This window comes from Serinus canaria, chromosome 17, assembly GCF_022539315.1.
Source record: "Serinus canaria isolate serCan28SL12 chromosome 17, serCan2020, whole genome shotgun sequence".
NCBI classification, from domain to species: Eukaryota; Metazoa; Chordata; class Aves; order Passeriformes; family Fringillidae; genus Serinus; species Serinus canaria.
In genome coordinates this window covers 5,028,821-5,048,564 of record NC_066330.1, presented here as the reverse complement: position 1 = coordinate 5,048,564, position 19,744 = coordinate 5,028,821, and the positions used below count along the sequence as shown (strand labels likewise).

Below are 19,744 nucleotides of genomic sequence, written 5' to 3'. Positions count from 1 at the left end.
TGACGCCACAACCCCGCGACGAGGCCGGGCGACACCGCCCCTGTGCCCGCACCTCGGCCGGGCAAGAGCCGCGGTGCCGGGGAGCGGGGCCGGGAGCGCTCCGTGCCCTCCCGGACGGGGCTGGGAGCCCTCGTACCACCCCCCTCAGCCCGAGCCACGCACTGTCTTTTCTGGGAAGACCTCGAGTAAGTCACGAGGCTCGTTCCATATCTCGCAATCCCGGCAGCGCAGCCTCCGCCGGTGGCCGGTGCCTGTCAGGGACGCCGTGAAGAGAAGGCGCCGTGGGGAGCGGGGGTCCCACACCCGGGTTTACAGCCCAGCCCTTGGAACGGGACGCGGCTCCTTCAGCCGAGCCGCTCTGTTGGGTCCCCGGCCGAACGAGCCGGGGTTCGCCCCTCTAGCACCGGCTTGGGGGCTGAGCCCCGTCTGCTCGGGGAGCCCTCGGGCCCGACCCCGGGACCCCGCGGGGTCAGCGCCGCCACCGCCTCCTCCGCTCCGTCCCTCCCCGCCCCGCCCCACCGGGCCCGGCCCCGCTCCTCCCCCGGCCTGCTCGGCACCCGCCGCTCCTCCGCCGCTTCCCCGCTCTGCTCGGGCCCCGCGGCCCTTCCCGGCGGCCCAGCCTGGGGCGGGGGCGGCGACGCCCCGGGCATCCCGCAGGTGAGCGAGGGCGGCGGGGCCGCGGCCGCGGGGCTGTGCGGAGGGAGGGCGGCCGGGCCGCGCCGGGGATGATGCAGCAGCCGCGGCCGCGGGGGCTCCGGCCCGGATCCTGCGGTGCCCCGGCCTTGGGGCGGCCCTGCACCCCCAGAGGCTGCTGCCGACCCCGGGAGCGGGACCTTGCGGCTTTAGGCTGTTTCTGTTCAGCCTCGCTCGTGTCCGGTAGCGTCTGTCAGGAGGGGACTTGTGTCTTGGGGGTCTGCTATGTTTGAGGAGTGACATAGCGGAGAAGGGGGGATTTCCCGCAGGTGTTTTTTGCCTGAGAGCTCAGTCTCTAGGTGAGTCGTTGTGTTGTGACCTCCCACAATAAATCAGTGTTCAGACCTGCTCTCCTTTGCGTGTTGCACAGAAACCTCCTGGTTTTCCCATACCTGATGCAGCTGCGAGCCCGCAGCACCTGCTTTCTGCTTCTGCCTTGTCACTAGGGCAGTTCGGTAAATATTTCTTTCTTCAGTATCTTAAGTATAAAATATCTCGGAGCACAACTGCAGATACTTCTTTCTCTTGGTAGGTTATGCAAGACCAGATCTGGTAGTTGCTTTGTAGCTGAACAGTGCAAAGATTTCTTTTATTTGTGCAGTTGCTCCGAAGAATGTCAGCCTGCATGGATCTGAAACTCGACAGCTGGCTCTAGCTTTGGTACAAAACCACACAGTTGTTTTAAGAAAAAAAAAAAAAAACAAGCAACAAAAACCTAGAAATGTGTTCCTGTGGAAGGCAGAGAGGCTGGGTTTGGCAGCAGCTGAAGCGACTGAAAGTAGGTTGCAGTTACGGAGGAGCTGTTCTGACATGTTCGTGTACTGTCCTCCCTCAGTGGTGCTTGAGAAAGGCTGAAGGACTTGTTTTAGGATAACTTCTTTTCCCATCATACACAGTACATTTTGACAAGCACAGTTCAGCTCTCTGGCAGCTTTTATGAAATTCCTGGGTTCCTGAGCAGAGTTTGAGCTGTGTGTGGCAGCTATAGCTCTTAGGGCAGAGTTGTGGGAAGACAGAAGTTGAATATTGCCTTCTGAACAGTCACAAACCTTATTCTGGTGTGTGTGGTCAGGGCTGAGAGGCAAAAATGAAGCTTTCCCTGCATTGTTTAGAAAGGGAAGTGCTGTGTGGGAAGATCAGCACTCCAGTGCTGGAGAGTCTAAAGGCATGGTGTTGATTTTGGGGAGAGGGGTGGTCTCACAGATACACTGAAACCATCCACATCCAGATGACTCTACTTAACAAAGTGTGCTTCAAAACCAGTTCCCAGTTAGCTTAAGCTGGTGAAGGTATGAGGTCTGGAATTCATTTTAAAACAATATTTTGTTCATTAGATTTTCTGGGGAACATCTGGGAGAGAGATAAGAAATAAGGATGCTGAAATAGCAAATGTAGCATTGATACTTTTTTTTTTTTTTTTTTAACTGGACCAGCTGATGCATTTGGGGAAAGGGGTCTGTTTTGGTGAAGGAACTCAGAGCCTGAAATGTCCCAGTTTTATTCAAAGCTGCTGTGCTCTTGTCATTTGTATTTTAAATCAATATGTGTTACATGGTGCTATGTTACTTCTCTGTGAAACTGCATGAAATTGCTCTGTTGTTTGTTAAGCTTTTCTTCACAAGTTATTGAGATCCAGGTCAGCACCCCTTGTGGTGTTTTCTACCATACACATATGATTTCTTCTCCCTTTGCTCCTCCCATCAGTTTACTGAGTTCTAAAGAGTGCTGGGAAGACAGTGTAAAATTAGCCTTGAGGTTTATCTTCTGCCTAGACAAGGTGCTAGGCAAGCTTTTCCACTCCCAAGATAAGTGTTACTGATACAGCCTACTCATTTATAATCTTTCTTTTCTTTTCTCCCTCCTGTCAGTGATTCAGACCAGATAACACTGGGAATTGTTTCAAATGTCCTCAAAATGTTAAAAAAAACAGAGTGTAGCAGCCATGCGGCTGCTGGAATCATTAACATTGAGTTCATCAGATTTTTCCACTTCTTTATTGCAATGATGTGGGCTCTTCACATCTGCTTCATTTCCAGCCAACTGTAATATTTTGGATCCTTGTCTGTGCTATTAATATCACTTATCTTCTTTTCTCCTTTTTTAGCAGCCATGAGCAAGGTTATTTAAGCTATGCTTAAGAAATACAAACTCTTTTCATTTTTTTTAATAGCTCCATGTTACTGAGACATATTTGAAGTCTTTTATTTATCCATGGACCACGATAAAAGTGTTTATTGTGTTCATAAGCTATGAAATCATCTGTTCTTGTGGTGCTTGGAAGTATGAGCTGGGTGGAACAGTGTTTTGTTATATTTTGTACAGACTTTGAGTTATGTGGCTCATACTGTTAAAAATCTGCCCATGAAATGGTAAATTCCTCAGAGACTGGAGCCTGCTTATCGGTGTTACAGTTCATTTAAGTCTATTTCCCTCTTGCCCAGCTTCATTTGGAACTAATCATATTTTTAATGTTTGCTGAAGAAGTGTAACAAGGAAATGTTAGATTCAGATCAGCACAGTTGGGTGCATGAAGCTCACAGACACCACAGGCTAAGTACTGGTCATGGGCTGCAGCACCTTTCACTTTTCATCAGGGTTTCATGCAAATGAGCTAATTAGATTTGTATCTTTGCTGCTGAAGCTGTGCCTGTGTGCTGAGCACCTCCCAGCATTTCTGAAGGCACATTCCATGCTATGGATTATTAGCTTTATTTGTTTCTCTCTCCTCCCCATGGCTTTGCTCCTTCCCTACAATACCACAACACAGCCACTCAGCAGTGGGGCCAGACTGTGCCAGATTTGTTTCAATCTCTGAACCTTAAAGATAGATGTGGAGCTCTAATATGCAAAACATGCCCAGGTATCTCCTTACAATCTGACTTGCAGTGAAAGAAGCCATCCTTTTTTGTCCTAGGAAACCCTCCTCACATGAGTGTTGGTGAAAATGGGGGATACAAGGGACATCTGTCCCCACCTGGATTCCATAGGAGAGGTGACCAGGGATGATCTGCTGCTCAAATCCAAGGTACAGGGTTGTGGCTCTCTGTTCTTTCCCTTTTAGCTGTTGTGCATGGATTTGCATGTTTGCTTTCTGAAGAAAACACTGCCTATCTCCAGAGAGAAACTCTCTTTTCCCCACTGATGTACCCACATGTCCCATAAAATTACCCTTTGTGACCTCACAAACTTCTCATGGTCATTTTATCCTGCTTGAATGTGTCACTTAGCTAAAATGGTGCAATTGTGTTATCTGATTGGAAGTGTGGTGAAAGGGATGAAATGCTATAAGCTGAAGGCTGGGCTGTTTTATAGAGCTTTCTCACTCTTTAAGGACTTGGTTTCTTCAATATCAAACAACAAGCCTCCTTTTATCATCAATATGCAGGGAACTTGCCAGTCTTGTGGAGCTGTGGGACCAAACCTCTGGGCTTGTCTTCAGGTAAAAATAGCTTGTTTGTGTGCATGATGTAGTGGGGCTTCACTCAAAGAGCATTTATACTGAAAAAAGAGTGGGGAGAAAAGAAGAGGTTCACAGCAGAACTATACACTGTTTTTTGATGGATTCCAAGGAGGAAACTCTCCAGTAACACTGAAAGGGTAACACTGTCACAGTCTGACAAGATGTAACAGTTCAGTCCTTGTAGGGGATTGTGCTTGCCATTCCCAGCAGGAGATAATAAATTCCCCAGTGCTGGTTGTTGGCTGGGTGTTGCCTCTGCTGGTACCTATGGAAGGGCTGCAGGGTGAAACCTTGGATGTGAGGAGGGAGGGAATCCATGGGACACTGAGGCAGGCTGGAACTGTTTATTTTTACACTGGAATGCCTGGGCTTGGGGCTGCTCAGATGAGATCCCTGTTGGAGCAATGGCCTTGGAACTGAGACTTTTCCTGCGTGCAAACCTGGTTCCAGGTTTTCTTTCTTCAATCACTTCTAAATTTCTGTATATTCTAAATTTCTGTCTTCTTTTGGGCCCAGAATAAAAAACAGGCTAGAAAACTGGGAAAATAATTCTGAAGTTGCTGCTGCTGGGACTGGAGTTACAGACTGTTTTCTGAAGAGTCTAACTTGATGTGCCCATTGTGCTTTGGCTCTTTCCCCTCTCTAGATTGGTTGTCCTTATGTTGGTTGTGGGGAGTCCTTTGCTGACCACAGCACACTTCATGCACAGGTGAGCTTTTCTCTGTTCCCCACATTTAAACAGAATTGGATTTTCCCTGTTCCATGTCCTGGTAGTCCTGTGCTCCAGCTCAGGCCAGCTGCCAGAGGAGATCTGTTGTTTCATTTTGGATTTCCAGGCCAAGAAGCACAACCTGACAGTGAACCTGACCACGTTCCGTGTGTGGTGCTATGCCTGTGAGAAGGAGGTGTTCCTGGAGCAGCGCCTGGCAGCTCAGCCCCCCTCACCCCCCAGCAAGTTCCCTGAGCCGGTGGGTTTGTGGCACACAGGGCAGGGCTGGGAGCCTGGCCAGGTTTTAAAACGTTTGCCTGGTGTAAAATTAGCCATGTGATTCCTGCCATGGTGCAGTGTGTGCTGTGATGGGGATAACTTCACTGACAGTGGCTGCCAGTAGCCAGGGGACCACTAGCCCTGACTTACAGGGTGTCCCAGTAAAAAGACAAATGACTTAGGGGTGGAAATTAGATGAGCTTTGCAGTCCCTTCCAACCCAAATAATTTATGATGCTATGATTCTATGACTTGAATATCCATTCTGACTTTATTTTTAACCTTTCCAATTGGGTATCTGCATGAGAGAAGAACCTTTCTGTCACATTTTCATTTCCAATGCATGGCCCGTGGAAATTTCAGCTGTCAGACCAGAAATACAATGTACTTGTAACACTGCTGCTCATTCCTGATGTTTCTTATCACATGTACTGGAAGCAGTAATGGCACTATTTCCACTCCCTGCTACCTCAGAGAGAAGGGTAGACAGTACAACCTGTTCTTCCTTCTACTTTTCTTGAAGGCTGACTTGATTTATATGTAAGATAATATCTCTCACATCTCATTTTTCAAAGCAGTCCTGTGACTGATACTTATTTCTCTGCCTTTAATCTAGGATTCTCCTTTGCCTGCTCACCCTCTGAAAGCTGTTCCCATTGCAGTGGCTGATGAAGGCGAATCTGAATCAGAGGACGATGATTTGAAACCAAGAGGTAACTTTGCATTGAGTTGATGAAAGGGCTGGCAGGGCAGCTCTGCAGTCTGTAGGACCTGCACTGAGAGAGTTCTTGGCAGCAGAATGGGGAGACTGCCTAGAAAGGGCTGGATTCCCTCTCCTTGGGGAGGAGGAATATAGAAAGCAGCACATCTTGAAAGTGATTCATCCCTCTCTTGTTTGTGCTTTAGGCCTTACTGGAATGAAAAATCTTGGGAACTCCTGCTACATGAATGCAGCACTTCAGGCTCTCTCAAACTGGTAGGACTTAGGGCTTTCAGTGTTGTCTTAACTGACTTCACTAAATACCAAAAGTGTCACCTCTGATCTGAAACCTTCATGAGTCTTGCAAAGAGAGATTAGCCAGGCTGGGGACAGAAAAAAATAGTAGTTTTTTAGGGCAACAGAAGTGTTACAGTAGGAGTTGAGGGACCAGCCAGCTTGTGGCTATGTACAAGACTCATGTTTAGATGAATGCTTGAAGTAAAACTTCATCATTTCTGTTGCAACAGCAATTATTTATCCCAGAGAAAGCCATGTCATGTCTCTTTATTCTCCCCACTGACATCATTCTAATAACCTATATCCTAAAATATTCTCTAGCCATCCTGCTGAAACTCAATTCCAGGATCTTTTCTGTACTGAGAGCAGGTTCAGATCAGCCTTTTTCATTTGATCCAAGTGTGCATCTGGAATCACTTCTTCCCTTGGTTTAAAATCAGTACCTTAAGCATGCTTTTGATAAGGCCTGCATGAAGTTTTGATAAATGAATAGAAGCAGAGGAAAAATTTCTGTGGGCTGAATTCTTCTGTTTTTCTTTCTCTTGTAGCCCACCTCTGACACAGTTTTTCCTGGAATGTGGTGGACTGGTCCGTACGGATAAGAAACCTGCCCTGTGCAAAAGTTACCAGAAGTTGGTGTCTGAGGTTTGGCACAAGAAACGGTGCGTGGTGACACCTGACCTAACCTGGCCAGGTTTCAGAGGTGTGCTACTTCTGAGATCTGGCATCAGCAGAGAGGAAATCTGATCCTCAGGGACAAGTGCATTGTCTGAGGCAGTGATTTAACCCCCTGTGTGGTTGGGGATGTGAGGATTCCCTGGGATCCAGGAGATCCCATCTCCTGCTGCTGGTGATGAAATGGGCACATTGATGTCAGTGAAAATAATTCATTCTCAATATTAAAATTTTTAAAAGGAAAAGTTTTTTAAAATATAGTTCCACTGTTGGCACTGAAGAAAAATGATGGAGTAAGGGAATACTTGGGGCTATCTCCAAGTATTTTACATGGACTTCAGTGGCCAGCAGTTAATTGCACTGCTCTTGATTAGCAGAGGAATTGATGATTTGGATGAAAAAAGTGATTTTTACTGAGAAGAGTGGAAAATGCAGGTGACATTTTGGTTTGCTATAGATTCAAATTCTGGACCAGTTCAAAGGACAGTGCAAAATTATGTAGCTTTGTTTAAATCTGAAGATGTCTGCTCTGTGAAATAAATTAAACCCCATCAAAACAGGAATTTAAATGGCATTGCATGTTTGCCTCAAGTTCATTATTAACAAGGAATAAGTAAGATATGGAGCAAGGTGAACTGTGTCTTTGTAGAGGAGGAGGCTGTAGGCTTTGAAGCAATATTATGTCATTTTAGCATTGATTGAATTTATCTCTTTTACTGGGTGATCAGCCTGCCCAGATTTTGAGACAAACATGGTGCTGGAAAATCACACAAAGTAACTGATTGCTAAACTCTGCTCTGGAAAGAATCACTTCCCACACTCAAAGTGTGACAGAGCTGTAAGTGAAATGTGTTTTGGGGAAGGGTCTCTCTGGAAAGACAGACTGAAATGACTGCAAGGTGTTTTCTTTGTCTTGGTGTGCTTGTCACCCAGCTCATGCAGAAATCTCTACTCAGGCTTTGCAGGTGCATAATTATCTTCTGGCCTCTTTAATTACACACCACACCCTCTGTTATGGCCTGTTAGACAAACTGGCTCCAAGCCCAATAAGCAAACTGACTTTTTCTTTTTTCTTTTTCCATGTCTAAACAGCCCGAGTTATGTTGTTCCAAGCAGTCTATCCCATGGAATCAAGCTTGTCAACCCCATGTTCCGAGGCTATGCACAGCAGGTGGGGCCTGAAAAAACCCATGCCATTATTCCAAAGACAGAGGGAATTTCATTCTTGCAGTGGTGGTGCTCGTGTTTAGAAGGAAGAGCTTAAGCTTGGGGGTCATGGCCTCTCTGTGTTAATATCAGTGATCTGATAGAGCACTTGGGTGGGATTTGGGAGAGCTGGATTCTTTTTCAGGCTTGTCTCTGGCTTGTTGGAACCAAATCAATTCGTTTCCTTGTGTCAGCTTGCTCACCTCTGAAATGATGGTGGTCAAATCCTGTATAAATAGCTTTGAGATCTACTGATATCTGCTCTCTGGGAGTTTGGTATTATTTATTCATGTCAGAGCTGAGGAACCTGGATAAATCCACACTAAAAATTCAAATATATGAATGTTCTATATTATTTTTCTGGGGAATTACAGCAAAACTAAGTCTTATTTAGAGGTAGTATCCTTTTTTTCTTTTGAAGTCTTTATCAGTGGAGCTCTTCTGTTTGTTCTTTATGACAAAATGTAAACAACGAACTATGATTAGAAAATTTACTAGAGAAGTGACAGTGCATCAAAACTGTGATAGTGACAAGAAATCAAAACAAAGAATAAAAATAATGATTAATGAAAGAACTTCTATATTTGTCTTTGATGTGAAATACGTTGGATTGGAAAACTCTGATCTGAAGAGATAAATTTGAAAGGTAGGCAGGGCAGGCTAAAAGCCAAACTTCATAAAACAACTGAAAGGTCGTAATTAACTTTCTGCAGTTGTCAAAATACCAGCTTGCTTTCCAGCAGCTCCTTTGAAGCCAATGTATCAGCTCTTTTACCATCTATTATGAATGTAGGAGCTTGCAGCTAGACTGTATAGCTTTGAGTTTCTGGTTCCTCTCCCTGTTTATTAAAGATTTTAATCTGCCCTCTCTAAGAGGTGGCTTGTCATGAGCAGAAGTCAGTGTTCCTAAGATGTGTTTGTGGGAAAGAGGCTGTTCTCCAGGGCCTGCTGTTTTCATCAGTTTTCTCCTTGCTTTTTCCCTATTATCTGTGGCAAACCCTGATAAATGCTCTCCTGGTTTGCCTTCTACAGCTGCTCTCTGTCTTTTCAGTCTTTCAGCTGAAGATATTCAGATAAAAAATTGGGCCCTTAATTATGCAGGAGTTAAAGCATTTCTGTAACAGACAGGCCCTTTGGTGCATGGCCCTGCTTCAGCTGGGTCTGTGTGCTGCAGAGCAGGCTCACCTTTGTGGTACTCTTGGAGTCAGCTGTGAATTGAGCATCTCCTCTTTTGCCCCTCTCATTTGCCCTGTTTCTGGCTGGATACTGACATGGAATCTTGGTTTTCAGGACACACAGGAGTTCCTGCGCTGCCTGATGGATCAGCTCCATGAGGAGCTGAAGGAACCCGTTGTTGCAGAGACGAGGGACTTGGACACCAGTGACCAGGAGGACAAGCGGGAGGGCGACCGGAGCCCTTCAGAGGACGAGTTCCTCTCCTGTGACTCCAGCAGTGACAGGGGTGAAGGAGAGAGCCAGAGTCGGACCTCAGGGAGCATGGGCAGCAGCTCCCTGGCAGAGACAGAGCTGCTGATCCAGGATGAAGCAGGGAGAGGGATCTCAGAGAAAGAGAGGATGAAGGACAGGAAGTTCTCGTGTGGCCATCGGCGCAGCAACTCAGAGCAGGTGGATGAGGATGCAGATGTTGATACTACGATGATGCCAGTGGATGGCAGAGCCTCACCTGAGATGCTGCCAGCTCCCTGTCCTGCCAGCCCATGTAGGACACCAGGTATACCCTTCTTTCAATTGGGATATTTCCAGGAAGATGTGTTACCATCCTCCACAGGCACTGTGGTGTAGTGCAGTGGCAAACACATAGTGTGATTCTTCCTTCTTTGTGTTTCAAAAGATTTTGCATCCAAGGTTTTCCTCAGTCCCTGCCTTTCTGGACAATTGCTTCTGTAAGGAAGTGTATTTGGTGAGCCAGAGAGGTGCTTAGCTAGGCTGTGAGCTGAGTAAAGGCACAGCAGTGAGAGCTGCTTCTGCCAAGCCTGCACGTATTGATGCTTTTTAAGAGAAAAGGTTTGATATGTGTACATCTCTTTATTTGATATGCTGGCCTGGGGAAATACTAACTGTGGAAAAGGCATGGCAGAATTTGCTATATTGGCTGTATTTGCTAATGTTGGACTATGGACTTTAGGGAGAGAAAAGGGAAAGGCAGTTTGAGCATTTCTGTGTCTCAGGGAAAAGAAAAGAGCAGCAGTGTGGAGTCACCTCAAGCTGAACATATCCGATCTTTCAACGCTTCTTTATGTAAGAGTCTTACTCTGCCAGCTGGCACTGAAGGCAGCAGTGCTGTCTGTGTGGTTTAGGGCTACAGGAGCAAACTGCAAAATCTAATTAGTCATAAGTGTGAAAAAACGGCAGGTTGTTTTCTGGGGTTTTTTAGTGTGTAATTATTAGCTGTTAGGTACAGCTCCGTATGCATTCTCTCCAGTGACTGAGGGAGCTGTGTCTGCCAGCCTGTGCAAGCAGGACAGTTAATGGACACTGAACTGTGCCTTTGAGAAAGATTCTGTGCTGGAACACAGAGCTAGGCTGACACAGATTGCAGTGGAGTTGTCTTTCATAGCTGGGGTTTTCAGCAGTGCCCTTTTCCCTCCCCATTCTCCCAAACAGAGCCTGACAATGATGCCTATGTGCGCTGCTCCTCGCGCCCCTGCAGTCCAGTCCATCATGAAATGCACTCCAAGCTGTCCAGCAGCCCTCCCCGCTCCAGTCCTGCCAGGCTTGGACCTTCCTACATACTCAAGAAAGGTAGTGCAAAGAGGGATTGCTGGGAGGCAAAGGGGGGGGGGGGGGCACGTAGAGGAGGGGAGAGAAGGAATCCATCATGAATTCTTGATTAACAGATGTAAGAAGTGCTGGTTCCCCTGGACATCAGCGTGTTCTAAAACAGTTTTTGGCAAAGACTACAGTAAACCTGTAGATAAAGTCAAGCTCTGGGCACAGTGATGTTCTAGTGTGTTCTTATACTGCAGCCTGAAATGATCCATGTATGCATCTGTGTGCTGTGTTTGTCATTAATAAAATTGCTTGCAAGTCCCAGGCACAGGCTCTGTCCCTTTAGGGGAGTGTGGAAATACATAAACATTTGTCTGCCAGACTTGAAGTTCATGGCATGTGGGCCAGCCTGTTAGATGCTGTTACTGACAGAGCTTCCTGCCTCTTGGACATCTTGGGCTCGCAGGAATGGAATTAGGGCTGCAGATGTCCCTGCAGTGCTGGGAGCACTGTCAGGCTGCAGAACGGAGCCTGGCCTGTGTTGTTATCAAACTGGTCCCTTCATCCCAGAGCAAATTGCAAATCAAAATCCCTCAGTGCTGCACAGTCTGCAAACACAATGGCTTGTGCTTGTACCACTGTCCCTCCAGCTGCTGCATGAGGACATTCTTTCTTCAGCCCCTTGGCTGAGGTCAGCACAGCTGCAGATGTTCTGGCTGCATGAAAACCACTCTGTCTGCCTGCACGTGTGTGTGGGGACGGGATTTGTTGTTAAACAAAACCTTGCATTTGGCCAGTCCCTGCTGTGGAGAGTCCTCTCCAGTGCAAGACACTTGGGGAACACGTGGTAAATGTCAGAGGGGGAAAAAAGGGACAAAGTACAAAGGCAGAGGGGGAGAGGAAGTGAAATGCAAAGCTTGGAGCAAAGTGTCACAAGACCTTGGAAAACCAGGGACTGTCTGTGGCAGGGCTGGGCTTCTAAACATGTAAAAGGCTGGAAACAGGAGTTCCAGTACAACAATTTCTCCCTCCTGAGGGCCAACTGGTGTTGGTTCAGTTGGTTTCCTCTCCCACAGAGCAGCAGAATCCTCCGTGTCTCTTCACAACTTGCCTCACCATATCCCTGGGATAGGGTCTGAACATCAGGACAATGCTTGTCCTGTGTTCTTGTGTGGTTGTGTGCCTCTGTGGAGACTGCAGACTGAGAGGGTCATTCCTTGTTCTCCAGCCCAGATGCAGGCTTCTGGGAAAAAGAAGAAAGAGCTCCGGTACCGCAGTGTGATTTCCGACATCTTTGACGGCTCCATCCTCAGCCTGGTGCAGTGCCTCACCTGTGACAGAGTGAGTGTCCTGGGCCTCCCAGTCACCAGCACGGGCTTTGTGCTTGTAGATCTCATCCTAGGGAGTGGTGCTGCTCTTTGCAAATCCTGTGGGATGCAGCTAGTGTGGCCATAGGTGATGGCAGGGGAGGTGTGAGAATGGGCCATGCCAAAGAGATGTGTTTCTGTGTTTGCTGATCTGTGTTACTGAGTTGACCTAGCAGTATCACATTCACATCAGGAAACTGAGTCCAGTGCTACAAAGCCCATGACAGAAGTCAGTGCTGACAGCAGGGAAGAATAATTAGCCACAGGGAGTTGCTCCTGCTGCCAGCTCAGGTTTCTAGCCTAGGCTAAATCCAAACAGTGATAAAAGGTGATGAAGGTCAGGTGCCAGCTCCATTACACACAAGGGAAACCCTGACCTGTTCCTCTTGGATATTTCCAGGTTTCTACAACCGTGGAGACGTTCCAGGACCTGTCACTCCCAATCCCAGGGAAAGAGGACTTGGCCAAGCTGCACTCTGCCATCTACCAAAATGTGCCAGCCAAGACAGGAGCATGTGGGGACAACTATGCCTCACAGGGCTGGATTGCTTTCATCATGGAGTACATCCGGAGGTGTGTTCCCTTTGCAGGCCCTCTGTTCTCTGGGATTTGCCCTGCAGGGCTGGAAGGCAGCTGTCCCTAACCAGTGTTAACATTGGCATGTCAGCTGGAACCTTTCCTTAGAGGACAGTGTGTGAACCTCACAGGGCTTTGAGCCTTTTCATGGGGACCAGTTGTTACTGCTCCTCTAGATCTGTCACACACCTGAGAGCTCTTGTGCAGCTGATCACCCCTCACTGCTGCCTCAGACTCGCCCTCCAGAGCAAATTAATTCCTGGTGTAGTTTTCCAAATCATTTCCAGTTTGAGTAGGAGCATCAGCTGAGAGCAGCTGTGCTTTCCCTGCTCCTTTGGGATGTGGGATGAGCTTAGGACCTACAGCTAGAAGGAAATTTATCATCCACTTGGGGTTTTGTGTGCCAAAGCATTCAGCTATTTTATTTATAACTCTTAATCTCTTCTCCTCTGCAGATTTGTGGTGTCCTGTATCCCTAGCTGGTTTTGGGGTCCCGTGGTGACACTGGAGGATTGCCTTGCTGCCTTTTTTGCAGCAGATGAGTTGAAAGGTGAGTTTTTTTGGTGGGGTCTGACAGCATGGAGAAGCATTATATAATAATTTCAAAGGCAGATTAAATCTCCTAAAAATCCTGCCTTGGTGTGTCATTAGAGACTGGCAGTGCCAAAAGTTGGCAGCTCAGCATCTCTGAGCAGGAGGGAACTTTTCTACCTGCTCAGGGCTGGGAAATCTGGGTGGGTGTCCTTAGTGAGGAGCAGACAGAGCTGTGGGTTGGTTGACTGCTCTGGCTCCTCAGTTTCTTCACTTTCTCACCCTTCCTGCTAATTGGCTGCATCCCTTTCTTGCCTACACTTACTGAGAGGAGTTGTTTTGATCTTTTCTCATCCCTGGCCTGCCCAAAAGGCTCTTAATCTGCTTTCTCTGCCCTGTCTGGAAAGGTAGCTGTGTCAGCCTTGTATGCTCTGAGCAGCTGCATAATGGCTCTCTTCTCTCTCTACAGGGGACAACATGTACAGCTGTGAACGGTGCAAGAAGTAAGTTGGCATTATCTGTTTTGTGTTGCATGTCTGGAGTTTTATTTCTGGAATTTCACTTCTCTGTACTGCTGTCAGATATTTTGCTGTGTCCTATGCCTGGACAATTCTGCTGGAATTCAGGATTTGTCCTGGATTCCAAAGTGAGCAAGACCCAGCTATGCCTTTGCTGTAGAGAGTCCTCACAGCTGGTTTCTTTTCTTCCCTCAGGCTGCGGAATGGAGTAAAGTACTGCAAAGTCCTCCGGCTCCCAGAGGTGGGTAAAATGTTTCCTAATTCTCTTCTAGCAGCCACGGAGGAGATCAGGAGGCCAGAGATAGAATAAAACCAGCAGGTCTTTTGGTGGCAAAAATATCTAATCTGTATTTAGATCAGAAGAGACTTTCTCAGTCTAAGCTGATGAGCCAGCAGGATTCATGAGAAACAGGCAAAGAACTCCTGCAAAGATCAGACACACAGAGATGTGGTGTGCTCCCAGAGCTCACATGGCAAAACTGCCCTTTGGTGTCCTCTGTCCTTGGTCTTTTAGATCCTTTGCATCCACCTGAAACGGTTCCGGCACGAGGTGATGTATTCCTTCAAGATCAACAGCCACGTCTCCTTCCCCTTGGAGGGGCTGGACCTGAGACCCTTCCTGGCCAAGGAGTGTGTGTCCCAGATCACCACCTACGACCTCCTGTCTGTCATCTGTCACCATGGCACGGCTGGCAGTAAGTCCCTGTCTGGAGGGGAGGAGTGTGAGTGAGGCAGGAGGGTGGTCAGGAGTAGCCAGCACCTCCTGAGACCCCTCCATTCTCAGCCTGAGCAGCCTCTGCCCTTTGGAAAGAGAACTGAGCAGCTTCTGACATATCCCCTGCAGATCTTTCAGCCTCCCCATAGGCTTGGCTCAAACCTTTTCCCACTGTTCAGTCTTGCTGAGAGGCTCTTCCAAGAAAGGCAAATCAGGGTGACAGTGCCAGGCTCTGCTGCTCCAGCAAAGCTTGCCTGAACAGGAATTATCCTTTTTTTTTTTCGTCTCTCTCTCTGTTCTGTGCCAGCAGCTAATCCTGTTTGTGCTGCTGACATTATCCCAGGCCTGCCTTCTGTCTGCACTGCAGATCCCAGCAGTGCTGTGCTTTCTGTTCCAGGTGGCCACTACATTGCCTACTGCCAGAACGTGATCAATGGCCAGTGGTACGAGTTCGATGACCAGTACGTCACCGAGGTGCACGAGACCGTGGTGCAGAATGCAGAAGCCTATGTGCTGTTCTACAGGTGAGCTGTGCCCTCAGCTCCTTCCTGGGGACAGAACACCTGGAAATGCATTTCCCACACCGAGTTCTCCTTCCCCTGCTCCAGGAAAAGCAGTGAGGAGGCTGTGAGAGAGCGGCAGAAGGTCGTGTCCCTGGCCAGCATGAAGGAGCACAGTTTGCTCCAGTTCTACATCTCTCGAGAGTGGCTCAATAAATTCAACACCTTTGCTGAGCCTGGGCCTATCACCAACCACACCTTTCTGTGCTCCCATGGAGGTAAGGCTGCTGGACCTGGGAGCAGCACCTCTGATGCTTCCTGGGGCATTGACAAATGCAGAGAAAAGCTGCAGCTGCCATCCTGATCTGGGGAAGCTGCAGTGGGATCCTCTTTGGCAGAAACTCCAGCCTGCTCAGGGAGAGACGAGACAATTACCCATTGTGCTGCTGGTTGGAGGCCTGGGGGGATGTTTAGTGCTGGGAAACAACAGTTTTCAGTTCTCTGTGTTTAAAAACAAACCTGTAGAAAGCAGATAGGGCAGGGTTTATCTGTGTTACCCTGTCAGCAGGGCTGGCCCTCGGGGTTTGTTTAGGGAAAGGAGCTGATAGCACATCTGACTCTGCTGCTGTTTCATCAGCCATGCTGGGGAGCACTCAGTGTTTGTAAATCTCTCTCCTAAATTGGAAATGAAGCACTTGATTAGAAATTAGGGCCATGGATTGAGAAACCTCCTCAGTTAATGAACTTATGACTGCCTTGCATTAGCAAAGAATGCAGATTCTGGAATCAGAGTTCTCAGAGTAGAAAATCTGCCTTCTTATCTGTGTCTGTTGTACACACAATAATGAGATCCCTGATTAACTCTTCCTCTTGCCTTTCCTCCACAGGGATCCCTCCTAATAAATACCATTACATTGATGACCTGGTTGTGATTCTGCCCCAAAACGTGTGGGAATATCTTTACAACAGGTGAATATGGCTATTCCATTCTTTCTCCCAGTATTTGTAGAGTGTCCTGATCTAAGCCAGGATGAGCTGTATCAGTGTCTGTCCCAAAAAGACAGCAAGAGATAAACCAGAAGAGCAAAATTGTGGCTGAGTAAAGGCAGCTCTGTGCCCTCAGCTGCAGGAACCAGTGTCTGGAGTAGTATAAAAATCCCTGTCTGCAGGATGCAGGGCTGGGAAGAGTTTCCACTCTGCTGTAGTTCTCCATTGTTCTGCCTCTCCCTGTGCCCAGGTTTGGGGGTGGCCCTGCTGTGAACCATCTGTATGTGTGCTCCATTTGCCAAGTGGAGATCGAAGCCCTGGCCAAGCGCAGGAGGATCGAAATCGACACCTTCATCAAGGTTGGCATGGGAAGCACCTGGAGCAAGGCAAAGGGCAGGACTGGGAATGCAGACCTGGAGAACTGCCTGTTTTCCAGAATGTGATCTGCAGCACAGCCAGGAGATTGGCCTGGGGGTTCCCCAGTGCAGAGGGGCAGCTGGGGTATGGCAGTGCTGTGCAGACAGAAAGTGTGAAACCATCTTTGTCTTGTGCCTGCTCTGTGAGCAGAACAGGGTGTAAGGAAGGAATTTCATGGGGTTCCTCTGGAGAATGGCAAGGCTGCCTTAATGTTAGTGGAGGGCCCCCCCAAGATCTCAGGAGTGACTAAGTCCTTCCTGTTTCTCTGTTGCTGCTGTCCCAGCTGAACAAGGCTTTCCAGGCAGAGGAGTCTCCGAGTGTCATCTACTGTATCAGCATGCAGTGGTTCCGGGAGTGGGAGGCCTTTGTCAAGGGCAAGGATAATGGTAAGGATCAGGCACTGGGGGTCTGTCAGGGGGGAGGGAAATGAGTTCATGTGCTGGGACTTGGCTGAGCACTGCCCCTGGATGGGGTGACAAAGCTGGGCAGGGTTCAGGCACCAGCCACTGGGGCTGCCTGCAGGTCCCCAGGCCAGGACAAAAATGATCAAGAGAAGTTAGGAATCTGGAGGCAGCAAGGATTTTGACATGTTTGTTCTCCTACAGAGCCCCCTGGACCAATTGACAACACCAAGATTGCCCTCACGAAACCAGGTGGCCACGTGCAAGTCAAGCAGGGTAAGGCTGGTGCTTACTGCCTGAGGTGCTCCTAAAAGGTAAAAGAGACTGTTCCACTGGATCTGGTTGTGCATAATGAAGTCACAGAGCAAGATGGTGCTGCAGAGGGTGACAATTCTCTGCCCAGCCCCTGCCTTGAGTGAGCCATTTCTCCAGTGGCAGCTCCTGCATGACCAGATTGCTGCTGTGACTGGTTCTGCAGACCCCCAGCTCCTGCCTTGCTGCTCCCCAGGCCCCTTCCACCACTCCCCTTTGTGCTGGAGCTTTGATCTTGTGTTGCTTTTGATGTGGTCTTCTCCCAGCAGCTGTTGTGGTCCAGCTCCCAAAGTTAAAACAGCCTCAGGTTGTGCCTGGCAAGGTTTAGATTGGATATTGGGGAAAAATTTCTTTATGGGAAGAGCTGTCAGGGTTTGGAAGAGGCTGCCCAGGGCAGTGGTGGAGTCGCCACCCCTGGAGGGTTGTAACAGATGTGTAGATGTGGTACTTGTGGACATGGATTAATGGAGAACACACTGGTGCTTCCAGCAGGAGGTGGCACTGCAGGGGCTTTGTGGAGGGACCACCGGTTTCTCCTCCTCCTGGGATGGGCCTTTGGGGGGAGCTGTTTGGAGGGGAAATCCTGGCCTTGTGGTGCCCTGACCTTTCCCTTGTACTGCCTCCGGTGACTGCTGTTTCCCTTCCAGGTGCTGACTACGGGCAGATCTCCGAGGAGACCTGGGTTTATTTAAGCACCCTGTACGGAGGGGGCCCCGAGATTGCCATCAGACAGAACGTGGCCCAGGTGCAGGAACTGGAAAACCTCCACGGGGAGCAGAAGATTGAAGCAGAGACACGAGCAGTGTGATCTGTGCAGAGGGGGCAGGGCAGGGACGGCACAGGTACCTCTGTGAGGGACGGGAGGCTGGGAATCCTGCGGGGTCCAAATCCTCCCTTGTCTGGGACTCAAGGTGTGTGCAGCTCCCCCACCACTCCCGGGGCAGGCAGGCTTCCTCCTCCTCCTCCTCTCATGTGGCCCTGAGCACGGGGTGGTGCTGGGAGAGACTGGCACAGAGCTGCACCTCCCCTCTGGCTGAAGCCGTGGTCAGAGGCTGCAGCCACAGTCACAGGGTTGTCCTGACCTGAGCCCTCTCCCTTCCCTTTGCTTACACCAAACCAGCACTCCCAGCTTGGCCCCAGTGCACTGAGCTCTGCTCCTTTGCAGGTTTTGCTTTTGGCACTTCTCTTTTTAATTCAAACATGTAAAGATAATGAGACATTATGTTTCCAGCAGGCAGTGTTACAAGCAGAGAAACCTGGTTTTAAGTCTAAGTAAAGCCACGGGGTCTCCTGTGGTTTTGTGCTGGTGGTCTGCCACAACTTCCTAGTTTTGCTCTTTATTGAATTCTTACAAATTCAGTTAGAAGCTATTCCCTTCTCCTTTCACTCCCAAACCCACACCTTCATGGTCTGCACAATTTTATTTTCTCCTTGTGTCTGATCTCCTGTGTTCAGCACAGTTTTGGATAACAAGGCTGGAAGGCTCCTCCTTCCCAAAGCCTTCCTCAGACTGACCCTGCCATGAGCCTGTGTCTGTCTCCCCTCAGCTGGTGAGGGGGTGAAGCTGAGGAGGGGCCCTTTGTTCACACAGAGCCCCTCCAGAGGGGGCACCTGGGGCTGAGCAGGGCCCAGGCTGGTGAAGCAGCTTTGTAGGAAGGAGCTCTTTGTGCAAACAAGCCCCACCTGTGTGCTGAGGTCATTCCAGATGCCCTTTGTGTGTACAGTGGCTCATTGAATCAATTTGCTCCCAGATCTGCTGCCACCAATTCAGCAGAGACAGGAATGAGGGCAAAAAAGGCCAAACTCCACTTTTCTCAGCAGGGCTGTTCTTAACATGCTTTTTGTTCATCTTGCAGCAAGGCAGGAGTTGAATCTTTGCAAGCCTTTGAGTGCAGTTCAATGGAGGCAGAGCTGAGCTTGAGGAGCCAAACTCTGTTCATGGTGTGAGTGATGCCACAGCCCCAAGTCTGACCTGAGTGGTGCCAGACACTGCAGGGAGCTGGGACCTCCTCAGGAAAAACGGGAGGGAAAGGCTGCTCCTTGACTTAGACATAGAAGGGGGTAGGACAGAATTTAAGAAGAAAAATGTGGCCTTCATGGGTTTTTTTCTTTTTTTTTTTATTTTGTTTTAGTAAAGTATTTGTTGCATAAAGCAACTTCTTTAAAAATTGTCTATAATTGATTCAGCATGTTCATTTTACAGTTCTGTTCATGGGATGCTTGTTTAGACCCAGCCAGACCCTAGGGGAGGTCAGAGAATGAGCCACTGTTGAGATTCTCATTGTTCCAAGCTGTCTTTACTCCCCAGTGCAGCAGCCCTGGGATGTGCTGCAGAGCCTGCAGGGTTGCATGTCTGTGTTGTCTGTGTTCCAGAGGATACTGTACAGACTGTAATGACACTCCTGTGCTTCAGTGTTAGACCTTGTGCTGAAAGTGGTACAATAAATACATGTGCATTCAACAAGGCCTGCCTTGCCTGGTGAGAGGGGCTGACAGCTCCAGGGAGCAGGGTGGGGAACAAGAAAAAAAAAAAAAAAAAAGAAAATTAAATGTAAAATAAAATCCAAACTTCCTGCTGACCAGAGGCTGTGTGGGGACAGATCCTTGTGGGCAGCAGCAAGAGGAGTCTGAGGCCACCGTTCATTAACCCCACTGTACCTGAGAGTGCCTCA

The 19,744-nt window shown here is 48.6% G+C and overlaps 1 protein-coding gene across 4 annotated transcripts; it reads left to right on the top strand.

Annotated features, from left to right (window-relative positions):
- The first annotated feature begins 40 nt into the window (after positions 1–40).
- USP20 (ubiquitin specific peptidase 20) lies at positions 41–19,538 on the top strand. Of its 4 annotated transcripts, XM_050980942.1 has the most exons (25): positions 516–657; positions 3,608–3,718; positions 4,079–4,132; positions 4,800–4,862; positions 4,990–5,121; positions 5,757–5,853; positions 6,047–6,116; positions 6,686–6,799; positions 7,905–7,983; positions 9,309–9,750; positions 10,644–10,781; positions 11,977–12,089; positions 12,516–12,688; positions 13,147–13,241; positions 13,692–13,725; positions 13,936–13,981; positions 14,255–14,435; positions 14,853–14,979; positions 15,064–15,233; positions 15,843–15,924; positions 16,193–16,301; positions 16,643–16,745; positions 16,965–17,036; positions 17,720–17,914; positions 18,929–19,538. In XM_050980942.1, exons 2-24 carry the CDS (start codon positions 3,638–3,640, stop codon positions 17,878–17,880), a joined length of 2,736 nt encoding a protein of 911 aa, XP_050836899.1. In that variant the 5' UTR covers positions 516–657; positions 3,608–3,637; the 3' UTR covers positions 17,881–17,914; positions 18,929–19,538. The 4 variants fall into 4 exon arrangements, with proteins under 4 accessions (XP_009091678.3, XP_050836899.1, XP_050836898.1 ...); XM_009093430.4 differs by lacking the exon at positions 516–657 and adding an exon at positions 41–185 and having other exon boundaries at positions 17,720–19,538; XM_050980941.1 differs by having other exon boundaries at positions 17,720–19,538.
- Positions 19,539–19,744: the final 206 nt, after the last annotated feature.